This window comes from Coenobita brevimanus, chromosome 14 (assembly GCF_032717465.1).
Source record: "Coenobita brevimanus isolate Jiangsu-jjx chromosome 14, ASM3271746v2, whole genome shotgun sequence".
In the NCBI taxonomy this organism is placed as follows: domain Eukaryota; kingdom Metazoa; phylum Arthropoda; class Malacostraca; order Decapoda; family Coenobitidae; genus Coenobita; species Coenobita brevimanus.
In genome coordinates this window covers 33,011,004-33,032,087 of record NC_136967.1, presented here as the reverse complement: position 1 = coordinate 33,032,087, position 21,084 = coordinate 33,011,004, and the positions used below count along the sequence as shown (strand labels likewise).

The 21,084-nt window shown below is 39.2% G+C and overlaps 1 protein-coding gene across 1 annotated transcript in view; it reads right to left on the bottom strand.

Annotated features, from left to right (window-relative positions):
- The window catches only part of LOC145390340 (sulfotransferase 1 family member D1-like), an 84,155-nt gene extending 63,592 nt beyond the window's left edge, over positions 1–20,563 (bottom strand). Inside the window, exons 1-2 of the mRNA XM_080265298.1 lie at positions 20,359–20,563; positions 2,420–2,592 (exon numbers count right to left, since the gene is read on the bottom strand). Coding sequence (XP_080121424.1) covers positions 2,420–2,592; positions 20,359–20,563 — 378 coding nt within the window. The remainder of the gene's footprint in view (positions 1–2,419; positions 2,593–20,358) is intronic.
- Positions 20,564–21,084: the final 521 nt, after the last annotated feature.

Below are 21,084 nucleotides of genomic sequence, written 5' to 3'. Positions count from 1 at the left end.
TTATACGATAATAGAGAAACGTGGCATAAAAATTTGGCAGTGTTGCTCTAAAAATATTCTAATTATTATTTACTTCCCCAACACTTCTAACATTGCTAATTAATTTAGCAAGTATAATTGCAAGAAAATTTGAAGGGATAAAAGTGGGAAGAGGCGATCCTTTCATAATTAAAATAAATATATCAAACAGCTCTGGGGTGGCAGCACTCACGCGACACGTGTTTGTGTGTACGCTGTGGGAGGTCACCAACCCCTACAGGATTTAGGCCTATTGGGGAAACCTCTATAAAAAAAACGCGCCGTGACTTTTACCTCAAGGTGAAAGTCGGAAATAAAGTCAAAATTATAATCCATACATAAAAATGGAAGTAAAAAACCATGGATGACACATAACAAAATCTAGCGAGAGAGAGAGAGAGAGAGAGAGAGAGAGAGAGAGAGAGAAATAATAATAATAATAATAATAATAATAATAAAACTTTATTTCCACTAAACAGTGGGTATTCTTATACATTATACAGTAGTACAGCATACAGTATGAAAGTTCTATACACAATATAATACAAGTTGATACATATGGTGGAGAATAGTGACAGAGAGGTAAATGGTTTAAAAGGTGTGGGGACACTTAGGTTAAAAATAGATCAATTAAGGGATTTAGGAACGAAGGCAGTGGGAAGGATTAAGACAGATGGGATTGTAAGATTAGGGAGTTTGAGCAATAGGGTAGAATGTATGCTCTCAATAAAAGTATAGCAATTATCAACGGCTAATTATTATACAGGTGTTGATGGTGGGGGTCTATATTTATAGGAGGTGTTGGTGGTGGAGGTATAGCGGGTGTTGTTGATGGGGGTGTTGTTGGGGGTAGGGGTATAGGGGGTGTTGGTGGCAGGGGTATAGGGGGTATTAGAAAAACGGAGATCACAAGAGGGAAACAGTGTCAAGGTCATCGCTGATGGAGAGGTCAGCTCGGAAACGTGGCAACAGTGCAGGGAGGGGGTGACTCCACCAAAACCCTACGTTTCGATCTGTCAGACTATAGTAGCCAAGTCCAATTCCAGTGTTGGGTCAGTGGTCTGGTTGGCAGTCTTCCAGTTAAGTAAGGCATCCAGCCTCAGCCTCTTCTGCGGTGTCATGGGAGGGGCAGCAGGTCACGGCTGGCTGGTCTGGCACTCCTGTCAGTGAGGAACAGAGTGTACATCATGGGCAAAGCACTCAGGGATGATAAGGAATGGCAGCCCGTTCTCCTCGAAGATCTTGGGGAGAATAACACGCAATGCCAATTTGTGATCTCTGCAAAAAGCCTTTGTCATCGGGATGCACATCTCCACAATGTTGCTTATCTCATCAGGACTCCCATGATCCCTGGCCTGGTGTCCCCGGGCCATGAGACGCTGTCATGCATGGGTAGAACCCTGCATGGTCACGCCTCCTGGTCCAGTAACATTCCAAGCCTCAGGCCCTTGGGAGTCCGAAAGAGACAAAACTCCACTGACTCACCGTCCCTGAAGGAGTGCTGGAGATGTCGAGGGTCTGGTGCAATGACAGCCTGGCAGTGCATGAAAGTATCAGAGTCAGTATCCTAGCGCTTGATGAAACCGTACCCCACCCTGACATTGAATCAAACCATGGTTCCCCTGATATTCTGGTTTACCAGCAGTAGCAGGAGGTGCGTCTTCCATCATGTTCGTCCAGTTCTCGATCACTTTCTGCTGTCTCTGCTCCTTCCAGCACCAGCAATGATCATATTAATGGTATAGAAGGTACATGCAATATAAACAAGATCTGAAGACCCGAAGGTAACTACTTGTGTAACATCAACAAGGGATCTGAAAACAAAGGTGTTGAAGAACTCAAATGTAAATTTTACTTTTGTCTCAATAACTGGCTAACCATATGCTTAACTGCAACCATATTCCTTTCAGAGCATGTGAGGGACTAGAGCTATATATCTGGAAATGTACATCTTTAAAGCTTTTGTGGTTTATACTAAAAAAAATTTTGCAAAGAAAAAAGAGCAAATTTGAATTCGATACTTTCCACTAGCTAAATGGCAAAATATTAAGCCAAAATTATTCAGCACATATTTTTGTTTTTGGATTTTCAACCAGCTAGCTGTATCTCAATTAGTTTCTCAGATATTTCAATTTCAAATATGCATTTTTTTGAAAAAAAAAAAAAAAGTGTATTTCACCATCAAAAATAGGTCAAAGTCATTTATATTTGGCACAAAGACTTGGGTTACCCTATGGCACCTTCATATGTAATATCATCAAGATCGAAGAAAAAAGTGCAAAAAAAATTATACTGACAACAAGAAGCTTCACCCTTTATCTGGCAAAGCCTAATGAAGATTATGCCGCCAAAGAGAGAGAGAGAGAGAGAGAGAGAGAGAGAGAGAGAGAGAGTCACCCACCTTACAGCTCTCAAGAATGGATGGTGGGAGAAGTGAGAAGGGAAGATGGGTTTTGATTATTCTAGGAGTAGGAACGGACTCAGCATGGGCCAAAAATACCCCATTGGTGTCCGGGTCCACGTCTGGATGTTGCTTTAAAAAATTGTCATCCAGAAAACCGGGCAGGGGAAGATCTGGATGATAAATTGAGTCATATCTGAAAAAAAAAAATCTTTGTCTCTCTCTTTCTCTCTCTTTCCACCCTAAACACACCACTTCTTTATGACTAGTGCCATATTCTAGTGTTAATCCTGGCTCAGTGGCAGAAAATGACAATGCTGTGGCTCTACATCCTTTACATAGCACTTCTTCATGACAAGCATCATATCGTAATGTTTTTCTATTGTTATACCCCAGCAGTCAAGATGGGGAGGTGGCAAATTTGGTGGAAATTAGAATTAGAACAAAATAACTATGCTCTGTTTACTTTAACTTACCGTAAAATTTCTCCCTTCAACTGGAATGTGGATTTGTAACATATGAACACTAGAATATGGTGCTAGTCACGAAGAAATGCCGTGGAAAGGATGAAAAAGGACGAAAATATCCACCAATACTCCCTTTACTTTAACCTGGCCCAAATTTCCATCCTTTTGCAGCTTATTTCTGGTAGTTCAGGGGCAGAAAAGGGCAATGCTTCGTCTCTACGACTATAACACGGCACTTCTTTGTGATCATCATCCAATTCTAGTATTAAAAAACCCACTGTTACAACTCAGTAATAAAGATGGAAAGACTGCAATTTTAGTCAAGGTTAACGAAAAGGATGTAGAGCCGTAGTAGTGTCTTATTTTCCAGTAAAAGAGTTCATGAAGGCTGTATCTAACTCCTCCAGTTCCTAACGTTTATGCCAAACTGTAGATGTAGTAGTAGTAGTAGTAGTGGTGGTGGTGGTACTGGTAACAGTATTCGTATTAGTGTGACTCTTTGGTCTTGTAATATGTAAGTCTTGAGTTTTGGTTAAAGTTATTGTGCTAATTGAAGAGCAGGAGGAGTTAAAGATGAATAAAGGGAGTTGATCTTGATTTATTATCTTCAAAGAAAGTCTAAGTTGAGCAGAGTATGTAGTACACAGGGACGTGATTTACTAACTAAGTGTTGTTGAACCCCTCTTCTTATTTCCTCTCTCCAGTACCTGTCGGATCTATGGCTGGCCCCTTTCTGATCTCTGATTCCTACATTCTTGTTTAGCAGGGGTCGTGTCATGTGGGCTATACTGTTGTTGAAGTTTCTAGAACATTATGTCTGTGTGTAAGTATTGCATCCAGTGCACGTCAAGCATTCCTTCACTTAAGGGTTGCATGCTCATTTCTCATTCCCACACCTTGTCTGGTGCTGTCTGTCTATCTATCTATCTATCTATCCATCATCCTATCTATTATGATTTGTATTTATATTATGGAGTGCTGACATTGCTCGGTCACGCCAGCTGGTGGTCCTCCGACAGCAATCATTATTGACATATGCTAATCTATTAATACATAACATTGATTATAATATTGTATAGATATAATATTCATGTTAATATTGCAATGATCCAGTAATATTACATTTTAAACAAGTTGTATACATAATTGAACAAATGCAATATAGTCACATTGGTTATTGTATGACATATTGTAAGATGTGTGTGTATAACAGTCATATGCATATATGCAAAAAAAAAAAAGTAGTTCAAAGTTAAGATTATGGTAAGCGCTATTAATATTTCATATAGAGATAATGATACTGGTATACTTCTATATCGTGTCATTCATTTTATTTTTTTTTTGTAAAATTAATACTATATACAAAATAGGTACAGTTCATTCAGGAGGGTTTACTTGAAATCGCACCTTACCCCCACTAAATACTAACTCCAAGTTTCCAATTCTTGCATGCATTCTGTGCATTGCGAACAGCACTACTGCAAATCCAATACAGAAGATTATAAAGACAGTAGGTGCTGGGCTATACACATAATATGGGTTGAACATACTCAAACTCAAATCTTCCCAGGGCTTCATTGTTTCATTGATCAGTTGAATAGTTTCAAACTTAGGTAAAGTCAACTTAATACCTGTGCTCATGTTTAAATCCATATCAGGCAGTGGGTGGAAATGTTTGTGTGTATGATTGAGGATGGCGTACTGATTGATGGTGGATAAAGTGGATATGGATGGTGTAAATACTGCACAGTAGTCTGGTGCTATGTATAATCCTGATGCTGAAGTATGAGATGGTGGTATATCTGGACAGACTATGTAAACTGATGTGTTATGAGTGAAAGAAAAAAAACTGTGAGTGTCCAATGCGTTGATGGTGTACAAGCTTATGTGGAGCAAAAGTGAAGTTGCAGTGATTATGAATGTCGTGATTTCTTATGATAGCCATTTCACTAGGGACTGTTTCAGTAGGCTGAAATGTGAAAATGTACACAGGATAAAGGTGAACACCATTTAAGGATGTGCGGCATTTTCGTTCAATCATTGATTCACTGGCGAAAGTGACAGTGTTCTGTCTCTTGGAGACCATGATGAGTTTGGTGTCTGTGTTGATGTTGATGATGACCAAATTGTTATTATTCTTAGAAGGGAAGGGGTGTATTTGGTATACTGTGAACAGGTCGTCAGTTATGAATGGTACATGAACTACTACTGATGTTGGTGTTAGTGTTGCTTCTAAATATGGATAATATTGCATGAAATCCCTACTTCGGAACAAAGGCTTCAATTTATATTTTATGTATGCCTTGACTAATTATCTGACGTAGCTCATGAACTGGAAGTAAGTCAATTGTGATCTTGCCATTACCGGCATTCGAAATTCCATGCCTAAGTGCCCTGTAACGAACTCTAGTGTTGTCTAATTGGAGTATAATTGTGTCAATGTGTTCCGTGATGATGGAGAAGTGTTGGAAAAGTGTTATGTTCCCTTCCATGGCATTTTTTTTTATCTATACATTGGTGAGCTATTTTTTCCGCCTTTTTCAGATTTTTCACAATGGTCTTCATTGCTGAGTTATGTCTGGCGATGAATTAATCTTGGTATGTTAGTACCTGAGCTATTTTATTTAATTTGTTGTTTGTTTCTTGAAGGTCTTCCTCTGTAGCCAATCCATAGATGTTCCCAAGAATTGCACCACCCAGGTCAAACAAACCGCGCTTTTGGCGAGTATGTGCAATGATGTTCACAGCGCTCAAATGATGAGCATAGTTGACTTAGCCTGTTCTATCTTCCATTTCGCTAACTTCACTATTTCATCCACTTCCTTTGTGTTATGTGCTTGTGAAACATAGCCTCCTACCATGAAGTCCAGGGTTCTCATGGGTCTGGCGATGTTTTCTAGATAAGAAGGTAATTCGTATAAGTAATCCAAACTGATTTCAGTACTCATGACATCTTTTACGACTGACGTCGTGGCTGTTGAAGCTATGAGGCATCCTTGCCGTACTATGGGTTGGGGTCTAAGTGAGCATATCCTCTTGCTATAGAGGAGAATCCATAGCATAAGTCCCTTCATCATTACCTACCGACAAAAAAAATCTATTAATTTTCTAATATGGTCATGCTGTGGTCGATGATAGTGACGATGCGCATTGCGGTTGACTAACGGAGAACAATAACTTGATTGTTATTTCATTTATAGAAGGAGCTTAAATCGATATTTAAATCATGTAAATGATGTGCTGTAGATTTTATTGGAACAGTTGCACCTGTGTTTGATTGTTTGGTATATGACCTTAATTTAATTTTGTAATTATTGTTGTTTTCTTGATTGGTTTCATGAGTTATGTTCGGTTGTCCGGTTGTATCCGAGGCTGTATAATTATTGGATGGTTCCCTTGAAACTCGTTTTAAATGGTCAATATGAACTTGTTTCTCTTCGCCACTTGACAGTGGCCTAAATAAAACTTTGTTTGCTTTTATCACTCTATATGGGTCCTCAAATTTTGGAGATAATTTATTGTCTCTCGTATGAATGATGCCATAGACAATGTGTCCTAAGCTGATAGGCGAGTCTCTTGCCTTCTTATTAAATGCCTCCTTCATTTCTTCCTTGGACATCGTTAATTGTTTTTTACTCTTTTATGTATGTCTTGGAATTCACGTAAACTCATCGTAATTGTATATGGGCAGACTGTCACCTTGTAGAATCTCATATGGTAGTTTTTTATCTGTCCCATATATAATGAAATGTAGTGTGTCACCTATGGATTTATTTATAGATCCATTAATTGAGGCTTCTACTCTGGGAATCCAATCATTCCAACTTGCATAATTTTCATTGAGAATGTGTCGTAGTACATCTAATACTTTTTTGTTTTCTCTCTACTAACCCATTGGATGCTGGGTGATAGGCTAAAACGTTAACCTTTTTTATACTGTACTGTTTACATATTTCTTGTAAGATATCAGAATTAAATTCTCCTCCATTATCACTTATTAGTACCCTTGGGGTAGTAAAGCGACATATCACATTATCTATTATTGCCTTTGCTACTGTCTCTGCTGTTTTATCTTTAATCGGAGCTAAAATTACATAACGGGAAAAATGATCTGTTGCTACGAATAGGTATTGGTTATTATTGTATGATAATGGCATCTTGAGTAAATCAACCACGACAACGTCCCATGGTTGATGTGGTACAGGGTAATTACCTATAGGTGCAGGTGTAATTGGGTATCCTTTGTGTTTTGCACATGATTCGCATCTGTCTATATGATTATTTATATCTTTTCGTAATGATGGCCAGTGATATAACAACTGGGCTTGTTTGAATGTCCTATCCTTCCCAGGATGTCCTGCATGTGGGTTGTCATGTACCGTTCATAATACTTGGGGTATCATGTCATTAGGTACTACCAATTGATTATTATTTCTTCGGCGTTTAGGTTGTCCTGGGTTGATCTTGTATAAGGCATTATTGATTATTGTGAATTGTTCAAGTGGTACATGTAGTTTGGGTAATTGTATGTCATCCTTACTCTCTAACTTGTATGTAACTTTAGACCATGTTGGATCAAGTCTTTGTGCTTTAACGATTTTATCGTGGTTAGGGATGTCTCATTTGAGATCTAATGCCGCGACATGAATTGTCTTTGGGTTCCTAGATAATGCGTCGGCTACTAGATTCATTTTGCCTTGTATATAATGAATATATACATTGTAGTTTTCGACTGTACATTTCCATCTTGCTCTCCTCCCAGAGAGGAGTTTTTAAACATACCCACTAGCGGTTTATGGTCGGTGAATAAGTGTATTTCGTAACCATATACCAAATCTCGAAACTCTTGTAATGCAAAAAACACTGCAAGTGCCTCTAAGTCTGTAGTGCAATAATTTTTCTCTGCACCTTTTATTTGTCTGCTGTCAAATGCAATTGGTTGATTCTGTCCTCTTTTATCTTCCTGCATCAGTACAGCCCCTAATCCTTTAACTGATGCATCTGTACATATAATAAATGATTTTGTGAAATCCGGATATGCCAAACAAGGTGAATTTGTTAGTTTAATTTTTAGTTTGGTAAATGCTTGTTTTTGTTCTTCTCCCCATTGGAATATAGCATCTTTTTTGAGTAGCTGGAATAGAGGAAAGGCTATTTGAGAGAATTGTAGTACGAATGACCTACAGTACCCTGCTAGACCTAAAAATTGTCTAACTTCGTCGGTCGTAGTGGGTTCAGGAAAATCTCTCACTGCCTATATTTTGTCACTGGTGATGTGAATACCATTAACACTTAATGTGCGGCCTAAGAATTTTATTTCCTTAAAGCAAAATTTGCATTTAGAAAGCTTAATTTTTAAACCAGCATCACCAAGCTTTTGTAAGAGTAGGTTTAATTTATGGAGATGTTCTGTGATATCTTTCTTTGCGATGATAATATCAAGATAAGTCCCTAAATTCCGGACAATACGTAATTCATAAGACGCTGGAATGTGCCCGTGGCTGTCCTCAGTCCCATTGGCATCCTTCTGTACTGAACATGTCCTCTATTTGTGGAAAAGGCAGTGTATTTACGTGACTCCTGATCCATTGGAATTTGTTAATAGTCACTGAGTAAATCGATCGTGGAAAATACATTATTTTATGGTCCAATATTCTGCAGGATGTCGCTTAGCCATGGCATGGGAAATCGGTCAGGGATTGTGTGACTGTTTAGTTTACGATATCTACTGCTGCACGCATTTCTCCATTTCGTTTGGGCACGAAGAATATTGGGGCATTCCACGGGGATCTCAATAATTCCAAGTTTTAACATTTCATCAACATACTGATTTGCGTGTGTACGCTGAGATTGTGGGATTCGATAGGCTGGTACGAAAATTGGTGGTGTATCTGGGTGCACATTAATCTTGTGATTAATCAAGTTAGTACACCCTAATTGTTCTCCGGGTAATGCTACGGTGTCCCTGTGTTTTTCCAACAGGGTTAACAAATCATTTTCTTCATCAAATTCACCTGAGTGAATTAAATTCTCTTTTATGCTTTCTATATCCATAGATTTTATCTCACTTGTCACTCCAGCTACAACTATTTCCATCACAGGGGCGGGACATTTTTCAATATTAACTATACAAGTCCCCTTTTTCAACTGTACTTCCCCATTCATGTGATTAATTAGGAATATCTAAGTTTCCCCATCATCGTTCATCTGACATAATGCGTTTTCTACTGACAGTCCTTTTACTTTACATAAATCTTCTAAGACAAGAACAGTTCTATTTTGTAATTTGCTTTTTATGGTAACTTTCATATAGGAGTTAGGTGGTATAACTAAATCATTGGTGAGATGGGCGGGAAAAACTGATAAATCAGTACCGTTACCACGGTCTCTAGTCCTGGAGGCTGCGGGGGATGGTGTGAGTGGATCTATACACTCATCTGTTTGTGTAAGTTTGTTTATGCTTTTAATATTATCAATTCTTTTTGGTTCTGTTTTACTTATCGGTGAGGACCCTGATGGTATTTCCTCTATGAATTCATTATCGAAGTCTATTCCATTCATTTGTGGGAGTAAAGATATTTTCTCTGTTCTCATGCATCTTAAGACCAGTAACATATGAGCTTTAATTGCTAAGTTTTCAACGACATAAAAAAATGTAGAGATTGGTCTTGTAATCTCTGTGAAACTGATGTTTAACCGGATCATACCTTTTACTGTGATTTGTTTGCAATCTACTGTAATAAGTCTAAATCAGATTCTTCCTTAAAAGTTACTTTCTTCTTATTTCTAAAAATTCTATCTATTTCTTCTTGTGTTATTAAGTTCACTGGAGAGCCTGTGTCTAAAAATATGGAAACATTTTGATCCTCACATACAGGTGGTATCAAGATACATTCATTTCCCAACATGCCTCCTATGTGAATTTTATACTTGCTTTTCTTTACGTTTGTTCGTTTTTTGTCGTGACTTGGCCTTCCCCAGTTTGAAAATGGAAACTAATTTCTCTACTGTCTTGTAATTACTAGTCCAATGCCCTTGGCACCAGTGATACCTACAGTAGGGATCAAATCTTGTGTCTTTTGTCTATCCTCTTTTGTTTTGATAAAGCATTCTTTCTTTGTGTGTCCTGGTTTTGCACAATAATAACATAGAATGGACCTATCTCCTGACTGTGATCTGTAAGATGACTTCCCATATTTAGTGGTGTCTGTGGCGCGCGATCTGCTCAGGCTACGCGGAAACTTATGAAACCGTCTGTGGCCTGGTGTTTGTGATCGTTGCCTCGACAAGTTAGGTTGTTTGCTTTGTCTGCTTTCAGGTCACGATCGATTTTGTTCTCTGTTTGGGGTAGTTGTAGCTGTTTTCACAGCTGACACTGTCTCATGTACTCTCATTCTACTAGAATGTGATTGTATTTCGATCGCCCCTGCTTTGCTACACTGCATCTCTACCTCGTTCATTAAGTCTAGTAGCACATACCTGGGGTGTACGCGATCGTTTTGGCGATCTTGAGGTCCTATCAGGTAATTTACACAAGGCAGCTACATAACCAATGATGTCCACGACGAGGTCTGGGGACATCTTTCCATCTCCTGTTATCCAGTTTGAGTTTTCTAAGGTAGCTAATAATGTTCTTTTGATAATGGAGACATCGGCAGTTATTTCACTGAGCACATGATTTGTAGTGTGCTCCCTTACAAGATCTACAGTCTTATGTAATTCTGGGATTATACCTGGCAAAAAGTTCATACCTCCAGAAAATTTCTTCAAAAATTATGTTTTAAATTCATCATATGTCTTAGCTCGGAGAAGCGTAACTGGCTTAAGCAAGTTTCCTGCCGGTCATCTTTCCTGGTTTATCTAAGAGGAAAAAATAGCAATTTTCTCTTGTTCATCTGTTATGTGCCTTTTTACGAAGATCTGTTCACATTGATTGACCAATGAAATGACATCAAATCGATCTTTTTCTGTGCCAGAGAATTTTGGGGTAGTTTTATCCTCATGATAAACGTAAACATGAGGTGGGGATGTTTGATCCGTGGTATTGGTTGTGTTATTCATTTTCACTGGTTGCTCTGTTAATTTAACTTGGACTTGTTAATCGTTGTGTGAGGGAATAGTGGAATAGGTTTTCCCTGTGAGATGTAAGTCTTGAGTTTTGGTTAAAGTTATTGTGATAACTGAACAGCAGGAGGAGTTAAAGATGAATAAAGGGAGTTGATCTTGATTTATTATCTTCAAAGAAAGTCTAAGATGAGCAGAGTATGTAGTACACAGGGACGTGATTTGCTAACTAAGTGTTGTAGAACCCCTCTTCTTATTTCCTCTCTCCACTACCTGTCGGTTCTATGGCTGGCCCCTTTCTGATCTCTGATTCCTACATTCTCGTTTAGCAGGGGTCGTGTCACGTGGGCTATATTGTTGTTGAAGCTTCTAGAACACTGTATGTCTGTGTGTATGTACTGCTTCTGGTGCACGTCAAGCATTCCTTCACTTAAGGGTTGCATGCTCATTTCCCATTCCCACACCTTGTCTGGTATTCTGTCTATCTATCTGTCTACCTATCCACCATGCTATCTATTATGATTTGTATTTATAATATGGAGTCCTGACATCAGTATTAGTAGTGGTGGTAGTAGTAGTGGTCCTCTTTTCGTTCACCATTCTCCTTTCAGGGATAGGGTGGGATCTGAGGGACATTTGTATAACCAGGCAGAGGAGTGGCCTGTCCACTTCAGTGCCACTGTGGGAAGGCGTCCCTCACTGTACATACTCAATGGACGACACAGGAGACTAAGCAACACTTCATCCTTTACTATGATTTGACGTGTTGCTGATAGGCAAAACAAATCGCTAAGGGAGAGGCGTTACGCAGTCCTGGTCAGAGAGAATATCGCTTGAATCAATGAAAAATCGGAAGACATAAGAATACAGACAAACAAGAAGCGGTGCCAAGGCACAGCAAACCCATCCCGGGCAGTCCAAGGCACAGCAAACCCATCCCGGGCAGTCCAAGGCACAGCAAACCCATCCCGGGCAGTCATTTTAGTGGTGACATTTAAACTCAACAGGAAATCTAGTCAAATATGACACCTATCAAATCTGGAGTAAAGCTGGTGAAAATTTACGATTTTATGCCCATTTGAAATTTTAGGCCCGACCCACCTGACACTGACCCCCCTACCGCTAACTGGGGGGTGACGCCCCTGATGTAATAGGCATGTTACAGGATGCAGATTTGAAAGATGCACCTTTTGGTTTTGGTTTCATGTCAGTTATGGGGATTTTTTTTTTTTTTTTACAGCCTGGGCCTTGGCCCAAAATTTAATCAGGTGATCAGGTCATGGCCCATCATCCCTGTAATTTTAGTCAATATCGCACCAGTAGTTCTCACGTGAAGTTTAACAATCAAACAAACAAACAGACAGACAAACAAACAGAGTGAAAACAATACCATCAGAGTAATTTACATTCAAATTAACCTGGATTACCACAACTACTACTACAAACCATCACCACCACCACTGTTGCAACTACTGCTATTACAACTACTACTACTAAACACCACCACCACTACTACCCCTACTACTACACTTCACCACCACTACTACCCCTACTACCACTACTACTACTACTACTACTACTACTATTAAAACTACACACCACCATAACTACTACTACTATTATTACTACTACTGCTTACTATGTGTTAGCTTTTATTTTATTTTTATTTTATTTTCATTTTGTTTGGACCTTTTTATTTTTTTATTTTTTATTTTCTATGGTAGCTAGCTTTTATATTTTATTTGGACCTTTTTATTTTTCACTGATGCTAGCTTTTATATTTCACCCAGGACCTCTTTTTAATTGTACTCATGATTGCTTTTATTTTTTACCTTGGACATTTTTTTATATATCTTATTGGTGCAATTTTTTTTTTCTAATATGATACTAATGTGTATGTGCACTGTGATGCCGTTAGGTCTTTTAATATGATTTTTCCTTTTATATGTAATTGTACAGTACACCACCTACTATGCAATGTGCAATATGTACAGTATTTTGTATATGTATGTACTACCGCTACTGCTGCTGCTTATACGATACTGCAGCTGCTACTATTACTACTACTACTTATGATGATGAAATGTATTATTTTCTCTGTATCAAGAGATACGAAATAAAGCCGACTGATTGAGTGATTCATTGACTGACTACTGCTGCTACACACCACCACCACCACTACTGCTACTACTACTACCACCACTATCACCGCTACTACTAGTACTAGTCCTGCTACTAATACCACTACAACTACTACCATCTCCATCACTACTACTACTACTACTGCTGCTGCTACTACTGTTACTACTGCTACTACTACCACAACCACCACCACCAACAACACTTCTACTACTACCACCACCACCAACACTACTACTACAACAACAACAACAACTACTACTACTACTACTACTACCACCCCCACCACCACCACCACCACTACCACTACTACTACTACTACTATTACTTTTTTTTTACAAATCACCTCCATCCATTGGCGAATTATACTGTGAAGATCTAAACCAACCATCCTAATACGGTTCAAAATTTGGAGTTGTAATGTGAAGGTTAACACTAACCCTCATATTACAATCCGTTGGCCCCAGGCACGCCAATGGCTGTGGTTACCAACCATCTACTATTACTTTTATTACGGTATTTTATATTCATTAATATTACAGCGTCAATAAAGACATTAATCTACTTCCAGTCAGTTGTCTATGCGACTCTCGAACAATAGCTTCGTTATCCATACCCGCCTAGAGACAGGGCTGAAGGCTGATGATCTTGTGCCCCTGAGACATAGGAGTGCAGAGCTCACAAGGAAGAATGACAGTCGACATCTCATCCAGGCCATAACAGAACTCTGGAGTTGATGCTTCTTCTCAGAAAGAACCTCTGCCAGTCTTGAGTAGAATCTCACCGTCTCTGGACCCATCCCACCTGATGTTGTGAACACAAGGGGAGTGAATCGACCGTGGTCCACATGGATCCTTTCTTGATAGTTTCTTTTTTTTTTCTTGTTCATTCCTTTTGTGTGCAGCTTCGAGAGTCAGTTCATGATGACATGCTGCCATAGGATCAAACATCCTAATGTCGAAGAATGCCCTCTGCCCATGTGTCCAGAAACCTCGAGCACTGACATCCACTATTACTACTACTACCACCACCACCACCATTACCACTACTACTACTACTACAACCACCACCACCGTCACTACTACTACTACTACAACTACTGCTACTACCAGTGAAGCAGAATCAAGTGATGTTGGTGCCTACTCAAGGAAGGGGGATCGCGCTCTGAGTGGCTTGTTAATGGCTGTGGTGAAGTCAAGGTCGTGCGTCATACACCACACCATCTCCTGCGTCCACGTCGTGCCGCTGCGGGGAAACGTCATCACCACTATGTCATCTGGCCGAAACCTGGCCAAGAGAAATGAAGATCGTAGGAAAAAATCATCCTGTAAAATCAGAAAATATGAGCTGACTGGCACTGAGAGTTTCCTATCGCAAACTAAGACAAAGAACTATGAGAAAGGAATCCAAAGGAAAGCAAACAGCAACAGACTTAATGGTCCTTTCGAGGCTGCTTTGTACAGAGAAGACTATCACTGTGATATCAAATTCTACAAGTTGAAGGTAAGGATATTAGAGCACGAAGGCTCTTCCCCACCCACCAAATCCTCTAGTCAAAGCTGGCAGGAAAAAACAAGAAGAACCACCACACAGCATGGAAAAACTGACAAGGAATTTTCATAGGAAACACTGAAAAGTGGTAAACTATATTCTGTCCTACTATATCTATGCACTACAAGTGTCAATAAGCTACAGTTATAATAAATTACATGGTATTTCCCTGCTATAGTTTCATCACGATCTGAAATTGAGAAAAACATCTTACAATGTAATTAAGTCATGAAGGCGTTTAGTTGGGGATTTGAAGAGAGATAGTTATCTAAGAGATTTTTTAATGTCACCACTGTGCTGCAGTCAACGACATCCCTGGGCAGTTTATTCCAAATGTTAACAACCCTGTTGAAGAAAAAATGTTTGGCTTCGTTAGACTGGAAATGCTCTCCAGTAATCTTATACCCATTACCTCTTGTGCAGTTTGAATGATCAATTGCAAAATACTAGTCAACATCCATATTATCAGTTCCTTTAATAATCTTGAATACTTGAATCAGATCCCCTCGTAGTCTGCACTTTGACAGGTTAAATAACTTTAGCTCATTTCACCGCTTCTTGTATGATTTGTTCCTCAGTCTGGGTATCATTTTTGTTACTCGCCGCTGCATTCTCTCCAATTTTTTCTATATCTTTCCTGTTATAAAGTGGCCAGAACTGCACACAGTGCTCTAGATGTGGACGCATCAAGGAATTGTATGGGGTAAGGATGATATTTTCAGATTTGAACTGATCTACCTATCAACCCAACTAGTTTGTTAGCTTTCTTTACAGTTTCTGTGCACTGTTTACGTGACTTCAGATCATCTGTTACAATTATTCCTAGATCCTTTTAATAGTTTACATTCATGAGTTGAGAATGATTCATTGCATAACTATACTGTATTTTCCATTTTTATTTCCAATGTTTAGAACTTTACATTTATCAGTGTTAAAATCCATTTTCCATTTTTCCTCCCAATTAAGCAATTTATCAAGATCCCTTTGAATCAGTATTCTCTGTTCTGGGGTACCTGCTGTATTACCAATCTTTTTATCATCAGCAAATTTTGATATTTTACAAAACAAGCCCTCATCAATGTCATCCATATAAATCAAGAACAATATAGGACCCAAAACTGAGCCTTGCAGTACTCGACTTATATAATTTTTCCAATCTGATTCCTTACCATTGATTACAACTCTATGTTTACGATTCGTAAGCCTGCTTTCAATCCATCTTAGTACAGTGCCACCGATATCATAGACATGTAGTCTCTCGACAAGTTGGATATGTGGAACCTCATCAAATGCTTTTTGGAAATGAAGGTAAATGACATCGACTGATTTAGTGCCGTTGTACATGTTGATAATATAATTGAAAAAATCAAGTAGATCTGTAAGACATGAACGCTTATTTCGGAATCTGTGCTGAGTCTTTGATGACATTGTTCTGTTCTAAATGCATGATCAATTTATCTCGAATTATGATTCCAACAACTTGCAGACAACTGATGTCCAACTTATTGGTCGGTGACTGCTGCGTTAGGATTTGTCTCCATTTTTGAATATTGGAGTTACATTTGTTAATTTCCAACTGCTTGGTACAGTGCTGCATCTGAGAGAGATATTGAATATTTGTTAAGGGTTTCACTGTTTCTTCTTTTGCCTCCTTTAAGACTCTTGGAGATATTCTATCCGGCCCTGGTATTTTATTTATCTTTAGTTTATTTAGTGCAAGGAGGACATCTCTCTCACTGATAATAATTTCTTTGAGTGTGTTGTTTTCATCTATGCGTGGGGAGGACATTGTTTGGTTTCAGCATGGACTTTCAATTGTAAATACCGATGTAAAGAAATTATTAAGAATTTTAGCCATCTTGCTTTCGTTATTTGTATGCTCACCATCTGCTGATACTAGTGGTGCTATTGTTGGTGTTAATATTTTCTCATTTCTGATATAACTGATAAATTCTTTGGGGTTTGATTTACTGATGCTTGTAATATGCACTTCCAGGTTTTTCTTACTTTGCCCTATTAACTTTTTAGCATTTCAACGTAAGTTAAGGTAAATATCTTTATCCTCCTCATTATTAGTGGATTTGTATTTCTGATAAGCAAGTTTCTATGCTGAAAGACTTCTCTTAAAATTACTGTTCCACCATTTTGGCTTATTACTTTTCACTGGTCTTCTATTACGCATCAATACACATTCATTAACTGCCTTATTAAGGACTTCTGTTAACTGTCCATGCTGTGTGTATATTTGTACTTTTAATAATCGGTTCCTATTCATTGCTATGTAAAGTTAGCTTTATTTTGTGAAAATTGGTTTTCCTGTAGTCAGGGATCGTCTCGTAACTAAAATTTTGGTCAGTGCAAGAAACTGAGGTTGAATATGACTATGCAATGATGACTATAGCCTGTTTCAGCGAGTCTGATGCACAGATTTTGCCGGCTGAGGACAGGTGGAATTGGTAATACTGTGCGATGCTCTCAGGCTATGATTGGTCAATTCCTGTCGTGTTTGCATGTGCACCAAATTGTCTTTGTATTCGAACCAAAACTCATTCATTTGTAAGATACCGGATTGCACAGATACAATTTAAATCAATGATATCTTTAATGTGTGCCTTTTGAATTGTTAGAGATAAACCTGAATGACATTGATAACAAATTTTAGTAAAGTCGCAACTGGACACATACGGACAACAGTCAGCGACTGATTTATTTGTTTAATTGTCATTTCATTATGTTTGATTTCGTTCACACTGCACGTGGTTTAATTATAGCAGCATAGGCCTAGTTCAACTATTATATTCTCATGGTGTTTGCATTTACCTTACTTTCCTTTTTTCCACCATTAACAAAAATTCGGTTCATTCTACACTAATGTAATCCATTACTTTCCCGGCTCGGGGATAGAGATATACCATGCTCGAGGAGAGGGTGAATGGTGACCAGGAATAGTCTCTCTCTCTCTGTCTGTCTCTAATGATACTTAAAAAAATGTTCAGGAAATTTTACACCTAACTTATTAATGTAAGGAATAATTTCACTGAATTTGACTATGAATACAAACATAAATGCAGTATTTTAAAGCTACTGTTACCTATGAAGGTAATGATATTTGTGTATGTACAGTATATTGAGAACAGCATGTACTGGCCCCGGTAAGGTGTGTGTGTGTGTGTGTGTGTGTGTGTGTGTGTGTGTGTGTGTGTGTGTTCTTACCTTACCTAACTGTTCTTACCTAACTGCATCCTTACAGGAATGAGTCAAGCTTGTACTGTCCCGTGTCTTAAACCACTTCTATCATACGTAACCTTAAATTTATTAATTGTTTTGGCACACACTATTTCATTCATTAGTGCATTCCTCTGATCCATTGCCCTATTTGAGAAACTAAATTTCCTTACGTATTTATCGTCTCTTTTTTTTTATGCAGTTTTTTGCACTGTCCTCTTGGTGATGCTTCCCCATAGGTTATATATTCATTTATGTCTACTTTATCCTTCCCTGATATGCATTTATATAGCATAATCATGTCTCCTCTTTTCCTTCTCTCCTGTAGTGTTGGCAGATTCAGTTTTTCAAGTCTTTCTTCGTAGAAAGATCCCTTAAGCTTGGTACGGTACCCATCTTGTACTGTAGCGGCCCTTTGAACTTTTTCAATCTTATCTACGTGTTTTTTGAGATGAGGATTCCAGACTGCTGATGCATACTCCAGGGTTGGTCTGATGAATGATATTATTATCTTTCTCAGTGTGTGTGTGTGTGTGTGTGTGTGTGTGTGTGTGTGTGTGTGTGTGTGTGTGTGTGTGTGTGTGTGTGTGTGCTTACACAAATCATAATTATTAAAAGGTAAACTAAGCATATCTCGGGTAAGGTTGTATATTAGTAGATGTGGTAATGAAGGGCATGGTGTAGACTGTGACACTGTGCAGTAGTGGTAGGAAAAACATTCCAGCCTTCACAGGACATCGGAACCACCTTGCTATGAACGTCTGAATTCCCGCCATAGTCGCTAACTGTGTCCGTATGTGTCCAGTTGACACTTTACTTAGTTTTCTCATCAATGTTGTTCAGGGTTATCTCTTGTAATTCAAAAGGTACATACTTATCATTAAAGATATGGCTTTATTCTGTATCTGTATAATCCGGTATCTTAACAAATAAATGAGTTTTGGTCGGAATACAAAGTCAATTTGATGCGCAGTCAAACCATTGAGCTCTATAGTATGCAGAGGCTTTCTCATGGGTAGCACCGTGAAGTTTGTGTAACTGTCGCCAGGGGCCTAGGGTGGCGTTGTTGTTGTTTATGCACTACACCCGATGCCCACGCCTTTTGAAATGAGCCGATGAATTCAGAAAATAGTGCCATGGCAAACTGCTTAGCTTACGTAAGTAACAGCAAAACAGAAACAACAAGCTATAAACAGTGATCAAGTTGCATTTCCATGATGGAGGCGATGAGTGCTGGTGTTTCAATATGACGGTCAAAGTTACAAGCTTGCTGCAGAGATAGCCTCTCCATATTATAGAGATCGGTGGTTAAAACACGATGGGAATTGACCGATCACTGCCCGAGAACATTGGGCAGTGTTATCAATTCCACCTGTCCACAACTGGCAAAATCTGTGCATCAGACTTGCTGAAACCGACTATAGTACTGAATTCTTCCCCAGCCTGAACATTATGAACTAAGTTTTCTGATGTTGCTAGTATAAGATCTAGGATATTTTCTCCATGTGTGGGTTGCTCTACAAATTTATATAATGAGCTTTCAAGCAAGTTAGCATACAATTAGTCTAACCCTGTGTGTGAAGATGAGGATCCAGTCCATCTTGTTACTGGTAAATTGAAATCTCCAACAATTACTGTATTTTGGGTGCAACAGACTTCTGCCATATATTCATGTATTTTATTATTGACTGTTTTATGCATACAAATCCAAGAATTACTTAACCCAGCCTAATGTAATGGTAAATTGAAGCTCATTTACCTCTCTCCTCATGAAATTAGGAGAGACAGAGCAGAACTAGACTCTGAAAGTGTAGCACAGCCCTCTTCCAATAAAGTATCCATTCATCGTGGGGGACTTTCATATAACCCGAATTCTTGATGAAATATCTAGGCTTATGTCTTAGACTAGGATTTTTTTTTTTCCATTTTGGACCTCCCAGACATGGCACATACAGAAGAAGAAGAAGAAAATGAAGTGAGAGAGAGAGAGAGAGAGAGAGAGAGAGAGAGAGGGGGTAGGAGAGAAAAGCTCTGACTTTTGAAGAACCGCATTAAAACTCAAATACATATTTACTGTAATGAGTAGTCATCACTAGTCATATACTCTTTAGATCTCTGATTATTCCCCATCGTCACAAATACAGTATGTCTTATTTACCTACACGTCACTATGGTAGGTAGGTGGTGGCGATCATCATCCACTCACCTGATGTAGTGCTGCTTACATCCCCCTTCACCTTTATCATTCATTTTCTGTGTCTGCTCTCCTCTCTTCCTATTTCTCCCATCCTTCCTGTCACTTTTATTGTTACTCATTCAACTTCAGGTGGCTCTAAGCTGAGTGACAAGCCTATTGGTTTCCTTTAACCCATCCCATCCAGGCGACATTTATACAGGTCCTCCCGAGGCTGTCCGGGGGTCATGTATACATGATCTAGTAATTCGCGCCATTGTTTGAATATTCAGCTGCTTATTTACACCACCCGAACCCACTGGCAACCCTCCCGTACACATCCCGGTCACCCTCCAGTTGCCTGCGTACCTCCTTGATGGACAGACCTACGCAAATATGTATTCCTGTGTCTGGACCCTTGGGTGACCTCCTGCGCCCACCAACTTCAATGCCAATGAAGTCAAAAGGCCCTCGCAGGAAAGGCCTAAGTGATTGTGTGATAAGGGAGGGAGTTTGATATACCATTATCACAGACTGTGAGTAGTGGAAAGTAACTCCTCCTCTGAGGAAAATGATATTGCAATGATGAATATGGAAAAGTACGCATCAGAGGAAGAGAGTGATCGTGAATTCTCCACTGTGCACTGATACTTTCTGTCTGCACGATCATCAGCCTTTTCTGATGATGAAGGGTCAGATGTAGTTAATGATCCTGCAGAAGGTGATACACGCATAGTGAAGAAAGTGGCTGGGAAGGTAGAGAGTGAAGGAAGGGAGGAGGTGGAGGCTAGCGGGAGGAGGAAACGCCACAGGCTGAGCCACCGGCACAAGAGCAGCCAAGAATGGAAATTTCCACCCACACACCATCTTCACCACCTTCACCCACACAGCCTGCATCACTATATTCACGTGCCTCACCACGCTGGCCTGCATCACTACAGGCCTCACCACATGCATCACCATGCTGGCCTGCCTCACAATGTGCCTCACCAATCCGGCCTGCCTCACCACGTGCCTCACCACACCAGCCTGCATCACTACAGGCA